At 48.7% G+C, this 21,140-nt stretch overlaps 1 protein-coding gene across 2 annotated transcripts; it reads right to left on the bottom strand.

Annotated features, from left to right (window-relative positions):
* Positions 1 to 1,606: 1,606 nt before the first annotated feature.
* On the bottom strand, positions 1,607 to 8,438 carry BLCAP (BLCAP apoptosis inducing factor). Of its 2 annotated transcripts, none has more exons than XM_075277449.1 (2): positions 8,343 to 8,438; positions 1,607 to 2,544 (listed from the first exon to the last, which is right to left on the bottom strand). In XM_075277449.1, exon 2 carries the CDS (start codon positions 2,515 to 2,517, stop codon positions 2,254 to 2,256), a length of 264 nt encoding a protein of 87 aa, XP_075133550.1. In that variant the 5' UTR covers positions 2,518 to 2,544; positions 8,343 to 8,438; the 3' UTR covers positions 1,607 to 2,253. The 2 variants fall into 2 exon arrangements, with proteins under 2 accessions (XP_075133550.1, XP_075133551.1); XM_075277450.1 differs by having other exon boundaries at positions 8,339 to 8,360.
* Positions 8,439 to 21,140: the final 12,702 nt, after the last annotated feature.

The following is a 21,140-nucleotide window of genomic DNA, read 5'->3' as shown; positions in this document are numbered from 1 at the left end:
TCTGTGGACAGGTGACAACAAGTTTTTACTGTGGAACATCCCACAGCAATACATCACCACATATACAATGTATTAAGTGGCCATAAATCTTTTAAAAGCAACTTGTTGACGGTTTCCAATAAGCAGCAGCAATTTCTATAATATAATTCTAAACTATATAACTGAACCAAGAAGACGTGTTACATATCAGCCAAATGTACTAGAGAAATACAAGGTAATGATAGTGTCTTACAAGAACATGGGCGATGACTACAAGTCTTTTCTGTTCCTCCCCCAGAAAAATTGCATCACGTCCTGTAAAGCCAAGCAGATCAGGGCACGGCGAGGCCAAGTGATGTGTCATCTCTGGGGGTGAGAAGACGTGCCTAGGATTGTGGAAGTTTCCTTGAACATTCCTTCATTACACTATAGTGACCACGTGGGAGAGGGGAATTCGGGGTGCTCTGCTCCTTCATACTTAGCACTATCTAGATTCCGCCCAGACACGTGAATGAGTTGTATGCCTATAAGACAGGGGTCAGCAACCTTCAGCACTCCGGCTGTTGTGAAACTACAACTCCCATCATGCTCCAGTCACTTCCATGGGAGTTCCAAGAACAGCAGAGCGTGTATGCATGCTGGGAGTTGTAGTTTTACAACAGTTGGAGTGCCGAAGGTTGCACTTTACGACACTCACTTTAATGGAGAGGTGGCTGTGATCTGGTTGAGACTTTTTCGGGTAGTCGCAGATCCTGGACGTCACTGGTCTCGTAGCTGAATAAAATCCCTTAGGGAGCAAATGATGGAAATATATTTCATGCAGACCCTGATCACACAAACTAATTGCATCTTAGTCAACCCTAGCCATGATGTCCTGATGGTGGCCGAGTTATATGCCTGGTAGCCTGTCCACGATAAGGACATCATGGCTAAGCTGATAAGCCCAGATCACATTCATTGTCATATCCATTCGCAACTGATCAAGACAACCTGTTGTCTGTTGTTCTGTTCCATTTGGTGTTGTAACCAGTAGGGCCAGAAATGAGGAAGCTCCGGTTAGCAGAGACATCACCAGTACCCATCAGGTGACTGCAATGGGCACGTGAGCCTCTACACTTCCATCCAGGCCAGTACCCTATGGAACAGAGGAGACAATGCCCAAACAGGTCACACTTTACCCCACACCCTCCTGGAAAAGCAGCTTTTTAGGCTGAGGCCGCATATTGCAGAAATGCCACTTTTTTTGTTGCAGATTTTTCTGTTTGTTTTGAGCCAAGGCCAAGAATGGCTACAAAAGGAATGAGAAATATAAAGGAAGTTCTTCTACTTCTCCCTTCTGCTCAATCCACTCCTGGCTTTGGCCTAAATAAATCTGCAACAAAAAAAAGCTGCGTTTTTGCAATGTGGGGCCTCAGCCTAACACGCATTACCATAGGTAGGGGAGGTCCGTTCCACCATCAACAAATAAACTGCCCTGTCAGGGGGCAATTTTGTGCTTTATAAAAATAACCCTAAACTATAATAACCAATACCCTGTTGGCCGAAAGCAGAAGTTAGACAAAAATCTCCATCATGAGCGGGTGTTCTGGAGGGACCATAGCTAGCAGTGATTGTCATACACAGGTCGTTGTCATGATTAATAAAGCTTTATTCAGGTTTGTCTCGCCCCAACACAAAAGGATAAAATCTGATGGTCCATACACACCCACAGGACTACAGCAACCTCGCATACAGTGTACTGGCAGCCAAAAACAGCGGGCAGCCTTGCCATGAATACACATACACTGTCTATGGGGGTGAAAGAGCGACTTGACGTGTACTTGTGTCCTGCTTCCGCTTGTGGCAGCCATTCTGTGGACCGGACCGATATACACAAGTGCAAATCTATTAAATTCACTACAAAATGTGCAACACCACCGATGCAGGAGCCCACAAAACGCCACCTGAATATGTACACTGGTGAGATGGGATGAGCAGGGCAGTATCAGAAAATGGCTGTCAGCAAAATGGACAGAAGACCCAGAGCTGGAGGAGCCCCCAAAATACAACTAAAAGTCTCCCCAGCCAGATAATACCAAGGGATGGTAATGCAAATGTCTCTGCCCACCTCCATGTGCATGATAACAGGAAAAAAGGAGATCCATCGCACAAAAACCTTCATTTAACATGATGTCCCTGTAGTCTCAGTATAGTCCTCAAGACACAATGGTGCAAGCTGTGTCATGCCCCTGGCAAAAAGCAGCAATCCGTGGGCAAAGGAAGGGTGAGGCCTATCTAGGTGCCCACCACCGCCGGGTCATGGGCAGCATCTGGTAGCTGGCTGCCACTACAGTGATACAAAAAGCAATTGCCCCAACAACTGTAGCAGATGAGGATGAGGGCCCCCAAGAAGACCAAGGCGCAGATGGTGCAAGGCTTCCTCTCCAGTAAGAAGCTCAGGAGGTAGAAGCCCATGAACATCGAGTGGTTGAACCAAAGAGCTGGATTTAGAGGCTTGGGGATGAGGAGAACCGGCAGCAGCCATTGTAAACAGTACATGATGGCGGTGGAGACTCAATCTACGACCTGAGGAGACAATAAGAGAAGGTTGTCAAAGTCTGGAGTCACCGATAGCCCAAGACTGGCCCTGGCAAGGTAACAGCTTGTGCCATCTATCCCTCAAAATCAAGTCCTTATGGCCGCCAACACTTGACCCCGCCATACATTACACACCGACACCTGTCCCCGCCATACATTACACACCGACACCTGTCCCCGCCATACATTACACACCGACACCTGTCCCCGCCATACATTACACACCGACACCTGTCCCCGCCATACAGTATACAAGCAGATACCTGTCCCCGCCATACAGTATAGAAGCAGATACCTGTCCCCGCCATACAGTATAGAAGCAGATACCTGTCCCCGCCATACAGTATAGAAGCAGATACCTGTCCCCGCCATACAGTATAGAAGCAGATACCTGTCCCCGCCATACAGTATAGAAGCAGATACCTATCCCCGCCATACGGTATAGAAGCAGACACCTGTCCCCGCCATACAGTATAGAAGCAGATACCTGTCCCCGCCATACAGTATAGAAGCAGATACCTGTCCCCGCCATACAGTATAGAAACAGATACCGTTCTTCGCCATACAGTATAGAAGCAGATACCTGTCCCCGCCATACAGTATAGAAGCAGATACCTGTCCCCGCCATACAGTATAGAAACAGATACCGTTCTTCGCCATACAGTATAGAAGCAGATACCTGTCCCCGCCATACAGTATAGAAGCAGATACCTGTCCCCGCCATACAGTATAGAAGCAGATACCTGTCCCCTCCATACAGTATAGAAGCAGATACCTGTCCCCCCCATACAGTATAGAAGCAGATACCTGTCCCCGCCATACAGTATAGAAGCAGATACCTGTCCCCGCCATACAGTATAGAAGCAGACACCTGTCCCCGCCATACAGTATAGAAGCAGATACCTGTCCCCGCCATACAGTATAGAAGCAGATACCTGTCCCCGCCATACAGTATAGAAGCAGATACCTGTCCCCGCCATACAGTATAGAAACAGATACCGTTCTTCGCCATACAGTATAGAAGCAGATACCTGTCCCCGCCATACAGTATAGAAGCAGATACCTGTCCCCCCCATACAGTATAGAAGCAGATACCTGTCCCCGCCATACAGTATAGAAGCAGATACCTGTCCCCGCCATACAGTATAGAAGCAGACACCTGTCCCCGCCATACAGTATAGAAGCAGATACCTGTCCCCGCCATACAGTATAGAAGCAGATACCTGTCTCCGCCATACAGTATAGAAACAGATACCGTTCTTCGCCATACAGTATAGAAGCAGACACCTGTCCCCGCCATACAGTATAGAAGCAGACACCTGTCCCCGCCATACAGTATAGAAGCAGACACCTGTCCCCGCCATACAGTATAGAAGCAGACACCTGTCCCTGCCATACAGTATAGAAGCAGACACCTGCCCCCGCCATACAGTATAGAAGCAGATACCTGTCCCCGCCATACAGTATAGAAGCAGATACCTGTCCCCGCCATACAGTATAGAAGCAGATACCTGTCCCCGCCATACAGTATAGAAGCAGATACCTGTCCCCGCCATACAGTATAGAAGCAGATACCTGTCCCCGCCATACAGTATAAAAGCAGACACCTGTCCCCGCCATACAGTATACAAGCAGATACCTGTCCCCGCCATACAGTATAGAAGCAGATACCTGTCCCCGCCATACAGTATAGAAGCAGATACCTGTCCCCGCCATACAGTATAGAAGCAGATACCTGTCCCCGCCATACAGTATAGAAGCAGATACCTGTCCCCCCCATACAGTATAGAAGCAGATACCTGTCCCCGCCATACAGTATAGAAGCAGATACCTGTCCCCTCCATACAGTATAGAAGCAGATACCTGTCCCCGCCATACAGTATAGAAGCAGATACCTGTCCCCGCCATACAGTATAGAAGCAGATACCTGTCCCCGCCATACAGTATAGAAGCAGATACCTGTCCCCGCCATACAGTATAGAAGCAGATACCTGTCCCCTCCATACAGTATAGAAGCAGATACCTGTCCCCGCCATACAGTATAGAAGCAGATACCTGTCCCCGCCATACAGTATAGAAGCAGACACCTGTCCCCGCCATACAGTATACAAGCAGATACCTGTCCCCGCCATACAGTATAGAAGCAGATACCTGTCCCCGCCATACAGTATAGAAGCAGATACCTGTCCCCGCCATACAGTATACAAGCAGATACCTGTCCCCGCCATACAGTATAGAAGCAGACACCTGTCCCCGCCATACAGTATAGAAGCAGATACCTGTCCCCGCCATACAGTATAGAAGCAGATACCTGTCCCCGCCATACATTACACACAGATACCTGTCCCCTCCATACAGTATAGAAGCAGATACCTGTCTCCGCCATACAGTATAGAAGCAGATACCTGTCCCCACCATACAGTATAGAAGCAGATACCTGTCCCCTCCATACAGTATAGAAGCAGATACCTGTCCCCGCCATACATTACACACCGATACCTGTCCCCGCCATACAGTATAGAAGCAGATACCTGTCCCCGCCATACAGTATAGAAGCAGATACCTGTCCCCGCCATACAGTATAGAAGCAGATACCTGTCCCCGCCATACAGTATAGAAGCAGATACCTGTCCCCCCCATACAGTATAGAAGCAGATACCTGTCCCCGCCATACAGTATAGAAGCAGATACCTGTCCCCCCCATACAGTATAGAAGCAGATACCTGTCCCCTCCATACAGTATAGAAGCAGATACCTGTCCCCGCCATACAGTATAGAAGCAGATACCTGTCCCCGCCATACAGTATAGAAGCAGATACCTGTCCCCTCCATACAGTATAGAAGCAGATACCTGTCTCCGCCATACAGTATAGAAGCAGATACCTGTCCCCGCCATACAGTATAGAAGCAGATACCTGTCCCCGCCATACAGTATAGAAGCAGATACCTGTCCCCGCCATACAGTATAGAAGCAGATACCTGTCCCCCCCATACAGTATAGAAGCAGATACCTGTCCCCGCCATACAGTATAGAAGCAGACACCTGTCCCCTCCATACAGTATAGAAGCAGACACCTGTCCCCGCCATACAGTATAGAAGCAGACACCTGTCCCCGCCATACAGTATAGAAGCAGATACCTGTCCCCGCCATACAGAATAGAAGCAGATACCTGTCCCCGCCATACAGTATAGAAGCAGACACCTGTCCCCGCCATACAGTATAGAAGCAGATACCTGTCCCCGCCATACAGTATAGAAGCAGATACCTGTCCCCCCCATACAGTATAGAAGCAGATACCTGTCCCCGCCATACAGTATAGAAGCAGATACCTCTCCCCGCCATACAGTATAGAAGCAGACACCTGTCCCCCCCATACAGTATAGAAGCAGATACCTGTCCCCGCCATACAGTATAGAAGCAGATACCTGTCCCCGCCATACAGTATAGAAACAGATACCGTTCTTCGCCATACAGTATAGAAGCAGATACCTGTCCCCGCCATACAGTATAGAAGCAGATACCTGTCCCCGCCATACAGTATAGAAGCAGATACCTGTCCCCCCCATACAGTATAGAAGCAGACACCTGTCCCCGCCATACAGTATAGAAGCAGATACCTGTCCCCGCCATACAGTATAGAAGCAGATACCTGTCCCCGCCATACAGTATAGAAGCAGATACCTGTCCCCCCCATACAGTATAGAAGCAGATACCTGTCCCCGCCATACAGTATAGAAGCAGATACCTGTCCCCCCCATACAGTATAGAAGCAGACACCTGTCCCCTCCATACAGTATAGAAGCAGACACCTGTCCCCGCCATACAGTATAGAAGCAGATACCTGTCCCCGCCATACAGAATAGAAGCAGATACCTGTCCCCGCCATACAGTATAGAAGCAGATACCTGTCCCCGCCATACAGAATAGAAGCAGATACCTGTCCCCGCCATACAGTATAGAAGCAGATACCTGTCCCCGCCATACATTACACACCGATACCTGTCCCCCCCATACAGTATAGAAGCAGATACCTGTCCCCGCCATACAGTATAGAAGCAGATACCTCTCCCCGCCATACAGTATAGAAGCAGATACCTGTCCCCGCCATACAGTATAGAAGCAGATACCTGTCCCCGCCATACAGTATAGAAACAGATACCGTTCTTCGCCATACAGTATAGAAGCAGATACCTGTCCCCCCCATACAGTATAGAAGCAGATACCTGTCCCCGCCATACAGTATAGAAGCAGATACCTCTCCCCGCCATACAGTATAGAAGCAGATACCTGTCCCCGCCATACAGTATAGAAGCAGACACCTGTCCCCGCCATACAGTATAGAAGCAGATACCTGTCCCCGTCATACAGTATAGAAGCAGACACCTGTCCCCGCCATACAGTATAGAAGCAGATACCTGTCCCCGCCATACAGTATAGAAGCAGATACCTGTCCCCGCCATACAGTATACAAGCAGACACCTGTCCCCGCCATACAGTATAGAAGCAGATACCTGTCCCCGCCATACAGTATAGAAGCAGATACCTGTCCCCGCCATACAGTATAGAAGCAGATACCTGTCCCCGCCATACAGTATAGAAGCAGACACCTGTCCCCGCCATACAGTATAGAAGCAGATACCTGTCCCCGCCATACAGTATAGAAGCAGATACCTGTCCCCGCCATACATTACACACCGATACCTGTCCCCGCCATTACACACCGACACCTGTTCCCGCCATACAGTATAGAAGCAGATACCTGTCCCCGCCATACATTACACACCGATACCTGTCCCCCCCATACAGTATAGAAGCAGACACCTGTCCCCCCCATACAGTATAGAAGCAGATACCTGTCCCCGCCATACATTACACACCGATACCTGTCCCCGCCATTACACACCGACACCTGTTCCCGCCATACAGTATAGAAGCAGATACCTGTCCCCGCCATTACACACCGACACCTGTCCCCGCCATACAGTATAGAAGCAGATACCTGTCCCCGCCATACAGTATAGAAGCAGACACCTGTCCCCGCCATACAGTATAGAAGCAGATACCTGTCCCCGCCATACATTAAAGCCATCGACACCTGTCCGCTCCACACATTACAGACGCCGACATCTGCCCCATCCCCCCAATTCCTTATGTTCGCTGACACCTTTAGCCCCGCATTTCTGACAGGAACTGATACCTTTACCTCCCCAATTTCTTTGCGGAGCCAACACCTGTCCCCGCCATACACTAAAGTCATCGACACCAATTCTTTACAGACGCCAACACCTACCCCCCCCCCCATTCCTTACAGGCGATGACACTTGCCCCCCCATTACTTATAGCCACAGACACCCGTCTTCTTACTGATAACCCTCATCCTCCTCCTCCATACCTTACAGCCGCCATCTATCTCCACCCTACAGCTACAGCTCCTCATCCCCCTCCCTTATATTTTATGGCCACCACCATCTGTCCCCCATAAGTTCCGGCCATGACTTGTCTCCCCCATACCTTACACCTCTCCTCTCCCCTCCTCACAGTGACTGACCTCTCCATCCCCCATACTTTACACCCCTCACAACTTCTGCTTTTGCCCCTGTCTCCCAATACCTTACAGCCACTGTCACTCAGCATCTCCTGCCCTCCCTGTACATCCCCCTCCCCCAGCATGTACCGCCCGAGCCCTCCGTCCTGTCCCAGCCCCTGAGATCCCGCCCTGTGCCCCGCACCCGGGTCCCCATCACATCCCCGCATTAACCCTATAAATGCCACCTCCGCACTCACTGGAGTCCAGGCCGCGGCTCCCACACGCAGCAGACGGAACGCTCCAAGTTCACGTCATTCGTCTTCCTGCGTCAGGACGTCACAGCTCACGCCGCTGCTTACTAGTGGACGACTGCGCCACCTGCTGTCCACACAGAGGAACTTGCAGTAAGTTAGTGAACCCAATTGGAGCCTGAAGTCTTTTCATTTTGTGACTGCTTCCTAAAGCCATCATCTTCATAGAGCCATGTCAGGACATACATTTTACATGTCAAACTTTACTTCCTAAGGGAACCACTTAATATTCTACACAATGTACTGGGAAGCTGCAAAGATAAAATAGAAAAAACTGCATTGATGCCATTTTCTTACGGGTTTTATATTTAGGGCATTCACTATGCAGCCAAAATGATGTTATATATACTGTATTCTGTGGATCGCTACGATTGTGGCGATACCAAACTTGTGTAGCTTTTGTTATTTTTTAACACCTTAACAAAAATCTAAAACTTTGGAAAATAGAAAAAATAAATATTTGTGTCGCCATATAATAATAATAATAATAAATTTTATTTATATAGCACCAACATATTCCGCAGCGCTGTACAATTTGTAGGGTTCAAATACAGACAGAAAGATACATTACAAAGAAAGTCATTTCACACATTGGGACTGAGGGCCCTGCTCGCAAGAGCTTACAATCTATGAGGTAAAGGGGGTGACAGAAGAGGTAGCAGGGGCGGTATTGCTTATGCAGAGGTCAGACACTTCTGTAATAGAGGTGACTGTCATTACACAAACATAAGACTTTATGAGCCATCAACAGTCGTGTCCTTTAACATGTGGATGGAGCTTGGACCTATAAAGTTAGCATGAGATGACATCATATCATGTCCCATTAAGGTCCCACACACAATATAGTGCCCTCTTAGTGGACCCCACACAGTATAATACCACTTAATGGCTCCAGGCAGTATAATGTTACCTTAGTGGTCCCCCTGCAAAAGTCATGTCAGAAACAAAAAAAAAAAGCAACTCCCCTAGCCCTTGTTCCCACAGAGGTGTCTGCATACCTCCCAACTTTTGAAGAACCGAAAGAGGGACAAAATGTGCGGCGTGCGTAGCGCGCCGCGGCAAATTTAGCCCCGCCCACTTTTGTGTTGACTCCACCCACTCGTTAATTTTTTCATGTGCCGCACACAGTATAATCCTCCTACAGTCACCCGTAAATTATATGTCCCCCCTCTATCTCTCCCCCAGTTTCATATACACCCTTCATCTGCCCCCAGTTTCATGTCCCTCTTCCATCTCTGCCCCAGATTCATGTCCTCTCCATCTCTGCCCCCAGATTCATGTCCCCACATCTCTGCCCCCAGATTCATGTCCCACATCTCTGACCCCAGATTCATGTCCCCTATCTTCCCCCAGATTCATGTCCCCCATCTCTGCCCCCAGATTCATGTCCCTCCATCTCTGCCCCCAGATTCATGTCCCCTCCATCTCTGCCCCCAGATTCATGTCCACTCCATCTCTGCCCCCAGATTCATGTCCCCATCTCTGCCCCCAGATTCATGTCCCACATCTCTGACCCCAGATTCATGTCCCCTATCTCTGCCCCCAGATTCATGTCCCCCATCTCTGCCCCCAGATTCATGTCCCTCCATCTCTGCCCCCAGATTCATGTCCCCCATCTCTGCCCCCAGATTCATGTCCTCTCCATCTCTGCCCCCAGTGTCATGCCGTCCTCTCCATCTCTGCCCCCAGTGTCATGCCGTCCTCTCCTTCATCTGCCCCCAGATTCACGTTCCACCTCCACATTAAACTTACCTTCTCCTCTGCTCCCTCGCCGCTCTCTGCCCGCCTCTCTCGCTGACACATGCGGCTGAAGGAAGGAGCTGACACAGGTCAGCTCCTCGCTTCGCCGCTGTCCGCCTCTCTTCCTGACACATGCGGCTGAAGCTGCTCGCGTGCTCGCTTCGCCGCTGCGTCTCTCTCTCTCGCTGACACATGCGGCTGAAGCGAGGAGCTGACCTGTGTCAGCTCCTCGCTTCGCCGCTGCCGCCGGCTCCTGGCTTGTACATCGCGTCTACAAGCCAGGAGCCGGCGGCAGCAGCGAAGCGAGGAGCTGACACAGGTCAGCTCCTCGCTTCAGCCGCATGTGTCAGCGAGAGAGAGACGCAGCGGTGAAGCGAGCACGCGAGCAGCTTCAGCCGCATGTGTCAGGAAGAGAGGCGGGCAGCGGCGAAGCGAGGAGCTGACCTGTGTCAGCTCCTTCTTTCAGCCGCATGTGTCAGTGAGAGAGGCGGGCAGCGGCGAAGCGAGGAGCTGACCTGTGTCAGCTCCTTGCTTCAGCCGCATATGTGTTCAACTCAGATCTGCGTCCTCTGGACGCAGATCTGAGTTGAAATCGGGACATACCTCCCTCCAACCGGGACCGCGGAACATGTCACCCAAATCGTGACTGTCCCGCGGAAATCGGGACGGTTGGGAGGTATGTGTCTGTAGTTCTCCTAAGTCTTGTCCTGTCCATTTTGGCACAGCAGGGTGAAAGGTGAAGAAGTGAGCTGATGTCTTCCCGCTTTACCATCGTATTGAACTCTACCTGTGTCCTGAGGATGAAATCGAAACATGTCGACTGAGTCTGAGAAGAGATGATGGGGACCCCCCAGCCATAGGGCCCACTGGCAGAAGACGGAAACCTGTCATGCCAAGTCCGTCTGTGAGCTCCGGTGAGCGTTTTGAGCTCTCCACGGCAAAACCATTTTTTTTAAACCGGACACATTGAAGTCAATGGGAGGCTTTTTTTTTTTTCAGCGCTGAAAATAGCAGTCAGCGGCTAACGTGACAATATTTAGTCCTGTTTTGTGTGGGGTTTTTTTATATTAAAATGCATGGGATTGCATAAATTGTAGGGCTGCTTTATTCATGGGACTGCCTGCAGGATGGAGCTGAAGCAGGCAGAGAGGATAGTGCTGTCTGCATGCAGTCCCATGTTGTAGGTGGGGGAGGGGAGAGGGGTAATGATTTTTACATGAGATTGCAAATTGGGAGGTGGCTAAAGGGAAAAAGTGAAGCTATACATGTGTAGTGTGCGGGGATGTGGAAATTAGGGGGTATTCACACAGAGTAAAGTGGTGCTGATTCCTCCATGATAACTCGCGGCAGAATCAGCGCTGATAAAAAGAATCCCATTGATTTCAATGTGTTCCGCATGGAAAACGGAACCTATTGAAGTCAATGGGAGTCTTTATTCGCTGATTCTGCCGCGAGTTATCATGGCAGAATCAGTGCCACTTTACTCCGTGTGAATGCTCCCTTGTATTGGAGTATGTGTATAGGCAGGTGAAAGGTAGGGGAATTAGATGTATGGATGTGGTGTACAAGGGACACGAGCTTCACACCTGTGATTGTGCCGTTTCACCTAGATGTAATCATACGGTTCATAGAGATTGTATTCTTTGTAATCTTTGCTGCCACCTACTGTCCTTTTTTTGTATGGCAGCCTGCAGTTAATTAATTCTGTACATGCCTTCACTTCCTGATTCAAGACTAACGGTTTTCTGTTTACAGACATTATTAGTCTCCATTTTCTCTGGAAAGACACACTTGGACTGACGCTGGGTTATCAGGTTTCCGTCTTCTGCATGCAAACCTGTCATGCCATGAGCGCCGGTGAGCGTTTTATGCTCTCTGCAGCTAAACCGTTTTTTTAAAAACAGAGTACTGCATGTCCGACTTTGTGTCCAGTTTAAAAAAAAACGGTTTCGCCATGGAGAGCATAAAACGCTCACCGGCGCTCACGCCCGGACACTTTTCAAAACCATTCCGTTCTTTGGGTCCACTTGTGGACTTAAAAAACAGAAACCCAATCCACTTAAAAACGGAAACCCTTTTGTCTCACTGTTTTTTAAGCAGAATGGAGAGAGATGGAGGGGGGATATGAAACTGGGGGAAGATGAAGGGGGCACTTAAAGAGGACCTTTCACCATTTTTCACACAGGCAGTTCTATATACTGTCGGAAAGCTGACAGTGCGCTGAGTTCAGCGCACTGTCGGCTTTCCCGATGTGTGCCTGGTGTGAAGAGCTTATGGCCCGGTACCGTAGCTCTTCTATGGTCAGAAGGGCGTTTCTGACTGTTAGCCAGAGACGTCCTTCTGCCTCGTGGCGCCAATTGCGCTGTGCAGTGTGAGCGGGGAGGAACGCCCCCTCCCTCTGCTCGCAGTACTCGTCCACAGACGAGCATTATCAGGGAGGGAGGGGGCGTTCCTCCCCGCTCACACTGCACAGCGCGATTGGCGCCGCGAGGCAGAAGGACGTCTCTGGCTAACTGTCAGAAACGCCCTTCTGACCATAGAAGAGCTACGGTACTGGGCCGTAAGCTCTTCACACCGGGCAAAGATCGGGAAAGCCGACAGTGTGCTGAACTCAGCGCACTGTCAGCTTTCCGGCAGTATATAGAACTGCCTGTGTGAAAAATGGTGAAAGGTCCTCTTTAAACTGGAGGGACATTAAATTGGGGACAACTGGAGGGGGCATTAAACCATGAAGGTAGCTGGACCTGTCTGCCTCTACTTGCCCCTAGTTTAATGTCCCACTTCATCTGCCATTAATTTATTGTCCTCCTCCAGCTACCCCCACTGCTAATGTCCCCCTCCAGCTGCTCCAGTTTCATGTCCCCTCTAGTTTCCGCCAGTTTAAACAGGGGCACCAGGAGAGGGACTTAATACTGTGGGGACATATAATGTACAGGTGACTGTAGGAGGATTCTACTGTGTAGGGGCACATGAAAAATGAATGAAAATAGGCGGAGTCAACCTAAAAGTGGGCGGAGTTAAATTTGCTGCGGCGTCACTCTTTCTGTTCTTCAAAAGTTGGGAGGTATGTGAATGAGTTTGAAAGATGCCAGCAGGTTTCCATCTCCTGCCCCTGTTTTGTGCAGGAAACGGAAAACTGCAGAACGGAGTCCCGGGTGCAGATGAGAATGAGCCCTTATGTGTCGTGGCGAATTGTGTTTTATTTGTTCACGTGCCTCCTTGATCACACAGAGAACAATATATACCGGTCAAGTAGACAGGCACGGCCCAGGCTGTAGAAGTGAATACACTACTGATCCATCCAGATATCTGTATGTATTCTTCTTCTGGAAGAATCTATAGCTTCCGCTATCCTCATCTAGAGGGAAGGAAGGAGAGACATCCATATGAATCGCCAGACCTCCTTAACAAAGATGAACCCCAGATGAGAGCTACTAAATAAATACAGGCCCAGACCCGTAAACACATATAGCCCCTTTATGTCTAACTATAGACCCCAAATCTGCTCACCAAATAAATACAGACCTCAGAGCAGACCCTTGAAATGAATACAGACCCCAGACCAGACCTGCTGATAGAGAGAGAACCCAATCTAAAACATGACATGAATGCAGATCCTAGACAAGACCCCAAATAAATACACAGCTCAGACCAGACCCCTAAATAGGCACAGATCTCAGACCAGACACTCTGAATTCAGACCCCAATTAGGCCCTGTATACTAAATTAAAGTCCTGCGCTTTTCTCTCCGCTGATTTCAGTATAAAAGTGGCAGAAACCCAACGGATACCCAGTGGACCCCATTATCGTCTATGAGGTCCACGGATCTATGGAGGACAGGCTCTCCATCGTTCAGGTCTCCATGCGGACCAGAATGATGGAGAGACGACTGCTAGTGTGACCTGGTGTTAGTAAGTATGCTGCTATTGAGCAATGAGTACAATACACAAAATTTAATAACCCTTTAGATTATTGGGGATGGACTGTTGAGACCCCAGACAAGGCATTCAGGGTCATGGCAAGGAGATGACTGCGGCAGGTACTTAGGGGTATATAAGGGTAAGTTCACACAGAGTTTTTTGGACCAGATTTTGAGGCGGAGGCCGCCTCAGAATCTGGTCCAAAAAGGATACCAGTGCAATGGCATCCATTCGCGGCATTCCGCTCCAGATTAGGCCCAGGAAGGAGTGTTCGCACCGCGCACGCTGCGGCGGATTCCACTGCGGAATCCGCGGCAAGAAAGCCCAGGTTCCTTCTTTTTTCCACGAGCGGCAAAAAAACGCTAGCGTAAAAAAGAAGTAATTGGCTCCCATTGAAGTCAATGGGAGGCGTTTTTTGGAGCTGGATTCTGGGGTGGATTCCGCGTCAAAATCCAGTCCAAAAAACCCTGTGTAAACTTACCCTAACTGGGAGGCATGAGATTGGCATGGCAAGTTTTTGTTCCCGTATGCTTCTGTTAGGGTAAGTTCACACGGAGATTTTTGGTCAGGGTTTTGAGGCCGTATCTGCCTCAAAACCCTGACCAAAAAGACGGCTCCCATTGAAATCAACGGGAGCCGCTCAGGTCTTTTTTCCAGTAGCAGTTTATTCTGGCTCCCAGAAAAAAAGCAGCGAGATTCGCATTCTTCAGGCTGTTTCGCCTCGCGATTCGGCCTCAAGACACACCCTCCTCCAGACTAGGTCCATTCATTGGGGCTAATCCGGAGCAGAATGCGCGGCTGGATGCTGGTGCAGTGCACCGGCTTTCAGTCGTGGCTACCCGTTTTTTGGATCGGAACCTGAGCCGGCCTCCGCCTCAGTTTCTGATCCAAAAAACCCCGTGTGAACTTACCCTTAGAAGGAATGGGGGCAATAAGCATCTGTCTTGTCCAGGGTATTTAGATACAGTTGTGACCAGCAAACAAATTCTTTGCCCCAGGTGATGGACATCCTAGCTACAACTCCAATTATGGCATTTACTTTGCAGAATCTTTGGTACGGTAAAGAAAGTAATAGAAATTCCAGGGCCAGGGATACATTGATGTGTATAGCCAAGTGTTTACACCGTCCTTCCCCATGAGCTCCCACCAATTGACTAGATAACTGGCGGAGGCTCATTACGCCCGACGTCTTTTCTATAACATGGTTATTACGCTACAGTCTTATTACTGGATGTGAAATGCCATTGGTCATGGTGCAGCTTTAATAAGCTGTGCAGAATGAATATGATTGAATTACGGAGAGTTAGATTACTACGGGGAGGGAGGGAAACTCCTCCATTATTTGGATAGACACAATGTGTTTGACTTTCCACAGGTTCATTCTGTATCTCTTTTTCAAATTTCTCTGTGTTTATCACCATTGTCTTGGTTTAACTCTTCCGTTGCCCGAGGTTATTGGACATTTCGTACCACTGGTTGCCAGGACACTTTTGAGCCTAATTTAGAGATGGGCGAGCCTATACAGATTTGCTTCATCTTGGGTTTGGACAAGTTGACCCTCTGGTTTGTCTCGATTCAACTTGTTCATATAGGACAGAAAGTGAAATTATTATACTCTGGCGTCTCTTCAACCATCATGTGACCGCTAAAGTCCAATCAAAGGCGTCAGCAGTGACCCTGGGCACGTGACATCACCTAGGAGGCCGGAACAGGCCAGATGAGGACCAAGAGAGCAGCACATGCCTCAAGGAGACCCAGAAGAGGTGAAGGAATGGGAGTATGAATATTTGTTATTTTTTTACACTTCCCCCCGGGGTTTGAAGAGAAAATACACCTTTAGGCTCTGTTCCCATGGAGTAACGCGCCGCGCCTTCAGACACGTATACACGTGTCAGAGTGTGAGCGCTCAAAACAGATCACAGTCACTTCAATGTGTGCCGGCTTACAGGCGCTACACATTGAAATCAATGGGAGGCTTTTTAACCCATTGATTTCAATGTGTAGCGCGCGTGAGCCGGCACACATTGAAGTGAATGGGATCCATTTTGAGGGCTCTGAATGTGTATACATGTATATGTGTCTGAATGCGCAGTGCGTTACTTTGTGGGAACGGAGCTTTATGCTGAAGCCCCACAGTGCGGAAACACAGCTTTTTTTTGTTGCAGATTTTGTTGCAGTTTTTTGAGCCAAAGCCAGGATTGGATTGAGCAGAAGGTAGAAGTATAAGATCTTCTTATAGATTTCCCATTCCTCCTGTAGCCATTCTTGGCTTTGGCTCAAAAAATCGCAACAAAAAAATCTGCGTTTCCGCAACGTGGGGCCTCAGTCTTACCGTCTGCGCGGAATTGGATGCAGAATTTGACATGGAATTTGTCCCTGCCCAATAAAAGCAAAATTGAGCATCCAAATCCTCGTCTGTTTTTTTAAAAATAATCTTCAAATTCCTGAAATTTTTCACATGACAAATTCAGCATCAAATTTCTAAAGCTTTGTACACATGACATAAAATGTGAAGGAATTTGAGGCGAACATTAACTTCAGATTCCTCTTAGTTTTCCACTTCCAGTCTTTCATTTCTTATATGGGGTTAGCCAGTGTGGTGTTTCAAGCTGTGAAATTTGTGGCCACATCGAGCATGACTAGAGATGAGCGAGTACTATTCGAAACTCCCATTTCATATAGCACACACCCATAGGAATGAATGGAAGTGGCCGGAACGCAGACTTTGCCAGCGGCCAGCCGCTTTATGCCCTGCGTGCCGGCTGCGTTAATTCATTCCTATGGAAGCGTGCTATTCGAAACGGGAGTTTCGAATAGTACTTGCTCATCTCTAAACATGACCCTTATTTTTTCAGTGTCCTGCTGCAATCTCTACTTCCCATTACATACAAGGGGAGGCGGAATCAGGGCCTGACTTTATGGTGTAATCTGCCTAAAATCAGAGCCAGATACCCCTTAAAGGCGCCTCCTCAGCTTTTCTGCCTCTGTATTCAGCCGTGGTCTAGCCATGACGGATTGGCGTTCCATCGTGGCTTTCACCGTTGAATATGCCTAGATGAATGGTCCTAACCAGAAGGGGGTCTTAAAGGGGTTGTCCCGTCACAAGGATCCTATCTATAATGCTTGTAAATGTGAATGTAAGACTTTTCCTAAATACAATGCTTCAGCAAAACTGCTTTGTTTGGCCACTATATCACTTTATTCATTTTTTTGTGGCCACAGCCCTGACCTAGCTGCTCCTGAGTCAAGTGATGTATCTGCTGCTCTCAGGGGGGAGGGAGGAGGGGCTAAGTGCACGGGAGCGAGCCTGGAGGGGGGGGGGTAGTTTACCCTTTGGGGGGACAGGTGAAGCCAGCAACATCGCTATGCTTCTGCCCTGCATGAAGCAAGCAGCGGCAGAAGCGATGCTGCTATTCCGGGGGGGGGGGGGGGGGGGGGGCGGAATAACAGCATCGCTTCTGCCGCTGCTGGCTTCATGCAGGGCAGAAGCATAGCGATGTTGTTGGCTTCACCTATGCCGGCATCTAACTCCCCGGCATCCGCTGTAATAGGCGTATGCTGGAGACTGTTAGACGCCGGCACAGGCACATCGCTATGCTTCTGCCCTGCATGAAGCCAGCAGCGGCAGAAGCGATGCTGTTCCGCTCCGGGGTCACATATGCAAAGCCAAGCGGCAAGATGCCGCCGGCCCTGCGTGCAAGCTCATACACCAGTCTAGCCTTCACAATGCTAATACAGACCCGCAGGGTGTCGGGTCTGTATTTGCATTGTGAAGGGTAGACTGGTGTATGAGCGCACACGCAGGGCCGGCAGCATCTCGCCGCTTGGCTTTGCATATGTGACCCCGCCCACCAATGACGAGCCAAAGCCGGAAGACAGAAGATTTTAGAGGAACGAAGACGGGTAAGTATGCGACGTGGGAGTACCCCTTTAAGCCACAGAATCCATGACAAGATAGAGCAGTATCCTAATTTTTTTTTTCAGCTTCCTGCTGCAATCTCTGTCTCCTATTGAAAAAAACAAAAAAAGGGACGCAGTTTCGGAGCAGAATCCCTAGCAAATTCCAACATGTGAAGTACCCTAATGGGGCTACATTTTACCTATAGTGCGTCACATGTGCCATTCTTTTTGGGCATCCTGGAATACAGAATATCCCGGTAGTTGGCACAGCCTGAACATCACACCAACTTTTCACAGCTCAGCTCGCTCTGTTCTTTTTCTAATAATGATTTTTGGCAATGAATCCCTTTTCTTGTGTTTAATTCTGCGTTATTGAGGATCAGCCGCGCTGCCATTTTGATCTTGCCGTTGCCCTACTTCTAAGTAATAAATGAAGCTTGTGAGTTAGATTTTAATGTGTCTCTCTTTTCACCTATTTCTCGCCTCCTTTGATGTAAACTACACTGGCTTTGATTATTCCTTTTGTACTCCTTCTCTACAGGAGTAAATTGCTTGGCGTATTTACGTAAATTGCTTTACAAGTCATCAATTTTAGTACAGTGCCTTTTGTTAAGACGCCTCCATTCCGGTCCGTGTGTTAAATTGATGGCATTCCTTAAACTGCCTTCTGTTGTGTGGGTTTTATTATTATTTTATATGTAGAAGGATTGTATGATGATCGCCATTTTCCAGGCTAATTGGAAAACTTGCAATGAACGTTGTATTGTTTGATGTCACTGGATCACTCTTTATTACCGTTAACTGACCCAGTTCAGGACCTAACAATGGCATAATAACAATGGCCGCCATGGGGCTTCTGGTGTCGTATAATTACAGCCGTCTCCATTGTCCAGCTTGGTAGCTATTTATTCCTCAATGATGGATTTCATTGGTATTTCTTTTTGATCCAACTCATACGTCTAGTGTGAATAGGGCCTTAGGTTAGATATCATGTCACCACACGACTCTGTCACCAAAGCAAGTAACTGGAGTCACTGGTAATGGAGGACTGACATGGCGATGAGAGTCGTGGCCACTGGCCATAGTCGCTGTGTAGCCTTAGCCTTACATCTCCAGGCGCTGGCACTTGGACACAGACTTAGAAGTCTAGGGACTGCGGTATATTCCCTGCAATACGACAGCGGAGAGTGACATTTTGTGATTTTCTACCTCAGCAGCTCTCCAGGTGGGAGGGAAGAGACTGCACCAACTTAACCATTTCAGCATTCAGTTTAGATCCTTGTGATAGGATCAAGATGTAATGAAGAAGTTTTGATACAAACTGCACCAGTTATCTAGTGTCAGAAAATTTTGGCGCACCAGATTTATACCAGTAATTGCAACTTTATGTTTTATATTTTTTGGTAAATCCTGCCATTTTGTAAAAAAAAATCGGCAGAGTAGATACCTCACATTTATGCCAGTGTCTTTTTGCAACCACAATAGTAAATTTACCTTAAGGCTAAGGCCCCACGGGACGTCCTGCAGCAATAAAGCACTGCGGGAAAAACCGTGGCAATGCATCATGGTTCTTCCCGCAGAGCTTTAGACAGAAAGTTCATTGAGTTTTCCTCCGCGGACTTTCTGTTACAGTGACGGTTTTGGAAATCATGGCATGTCTACACAGTGGTTTTTATTAGAGATGAGCGAACAGTGTTCTATCGAACACATGTTCGATCGGATATCAGGGTGTTCGCCATGTTCGAATCGAATCGAACACCACGTGGTAAAGTGCGCCAAAATTCGATTCCCCTCCCACCTTCCCTGGCGCCTTTTTTGCACCAATAACAGCGCAGGGGAGGTGGGACAGGAACTACGACACCGGGGGCATTGAAAAAAATTGGAAAAAGTCATTGGCTGCCGAAATCAGGTGACCTCCATTTTAGACGAATAGTGGATTTCAAATCCGGGTCATATGAGAATGTGAACTTTGTGACTATGAGACAGGGATAGCTGTACAGGCAGGGATAGCTAGGGATAACCTTTATTTAGGGGGGAATGTTATTAAAAATAACTTTTTGGGGCTCTATCGGGTGTGTAATTGTGATTTTTGTGAGATAAACTTTTTCCCATAGGGATGCATTGGCCAGCGCTGATTGGCCGAATTCCGTACTCTGGCCAATCAGTGCTGGCCAATGCATTCTATTAGCTTGATGAAGCAGAGTGTGCACAAGGGTTCAAGCGCACCCTCGGCTCTGATGTAGCAGAGCCGAGGCTGCACAAGGGTTCAAGCGCACCCTCGGCTCTGATGTAGGAGAGCCGAGGGTGCACTTGAACCCTTGTGCACCCTCAGCTCTGCTACATCAGAGCCGAGGGTGCGCTTGAACCCTTGTGCACACTCTGCTTCATCAAGCTAATAGAATGCATTGGCCAGCGCTGATTGGCCAATGTATTCTATTAGCCTGATGAAGTAGAGCTGAATGTGTGTGCTAAGCACACACATTCAGCTCTACTTCATCGGGCTAATAGAATGCATTGGCCAGCGCTGATTGGCCAGAGTACGGAACTCGACCAATCAGCGCTGGCTCTGCTGGAGGAGGCGGAGTCTAAGATCGCTCCACACCAGTCTCCATTCAGGTCCGACCTTAGACTCCGCCTCCTCCGGCAGAGCCAGCGCTGATTGGCCGAAGGCTGGCCAATGCATTCCTATGCGAATGCAGACTTAGCAGTGCTGAGTCAGTTTTGCTCAACTACACATCTGATGCACACTCGGCACTGCTACATCAGATGTAGCAATCTGATGTAGCAGAGCCGAGGGTGCACTAGAACCCCTGTGCAAACTCAGTTCACGCTAATAGAATGCATTGGCCAGCGCTGATTGGCCAATGCATTCTATTAGCCCGATGAAGTAGAGCTGAATGTGTGTGCTAAGCACACACATTCAGCACTGCTTCATCACGCCAATACAATGCATTAGCCAGTGCTGATTGGCCAGAGTACGGAATTCGGCCAATCAGCGCTGGCTCTGCTGGAGGAGGCGGAGTCTAATGTCGGACCTGAATGGAGACTGGTGTGGAGCGATCTTAGACTCCGCCTCCTCCAGCAGAGCCAGCGCTGATTGGTCGAGTTCCGTACTCTGGCCAATCAGCGCTGGCCAATGCATTCTATTAGCCCGATGAAGTAGAGCTGAATGTGTGTGCTTAGC

Source organism: Leptodactylus fuscus, chromosome 6 (genome assembly GCF_031893055.1).
Source record: "Leptodactylus fuscus isolate aLepFus1 chromosome 6, aLepFus1.hap2, whole genome shotgun sequence".
NCBI classification, from domain to species: Eukaryota; Metazoa; Chordata; class Amphibia; order Anura; family Leptodactylidae; genus Leptodactylus; species Leptodactylus fuscus.
The sequence above is the reverse complement of the archived record's forward strand: the minus strand, read 5'-3'. Positions and strand labels throughout refer to the sequence as shown.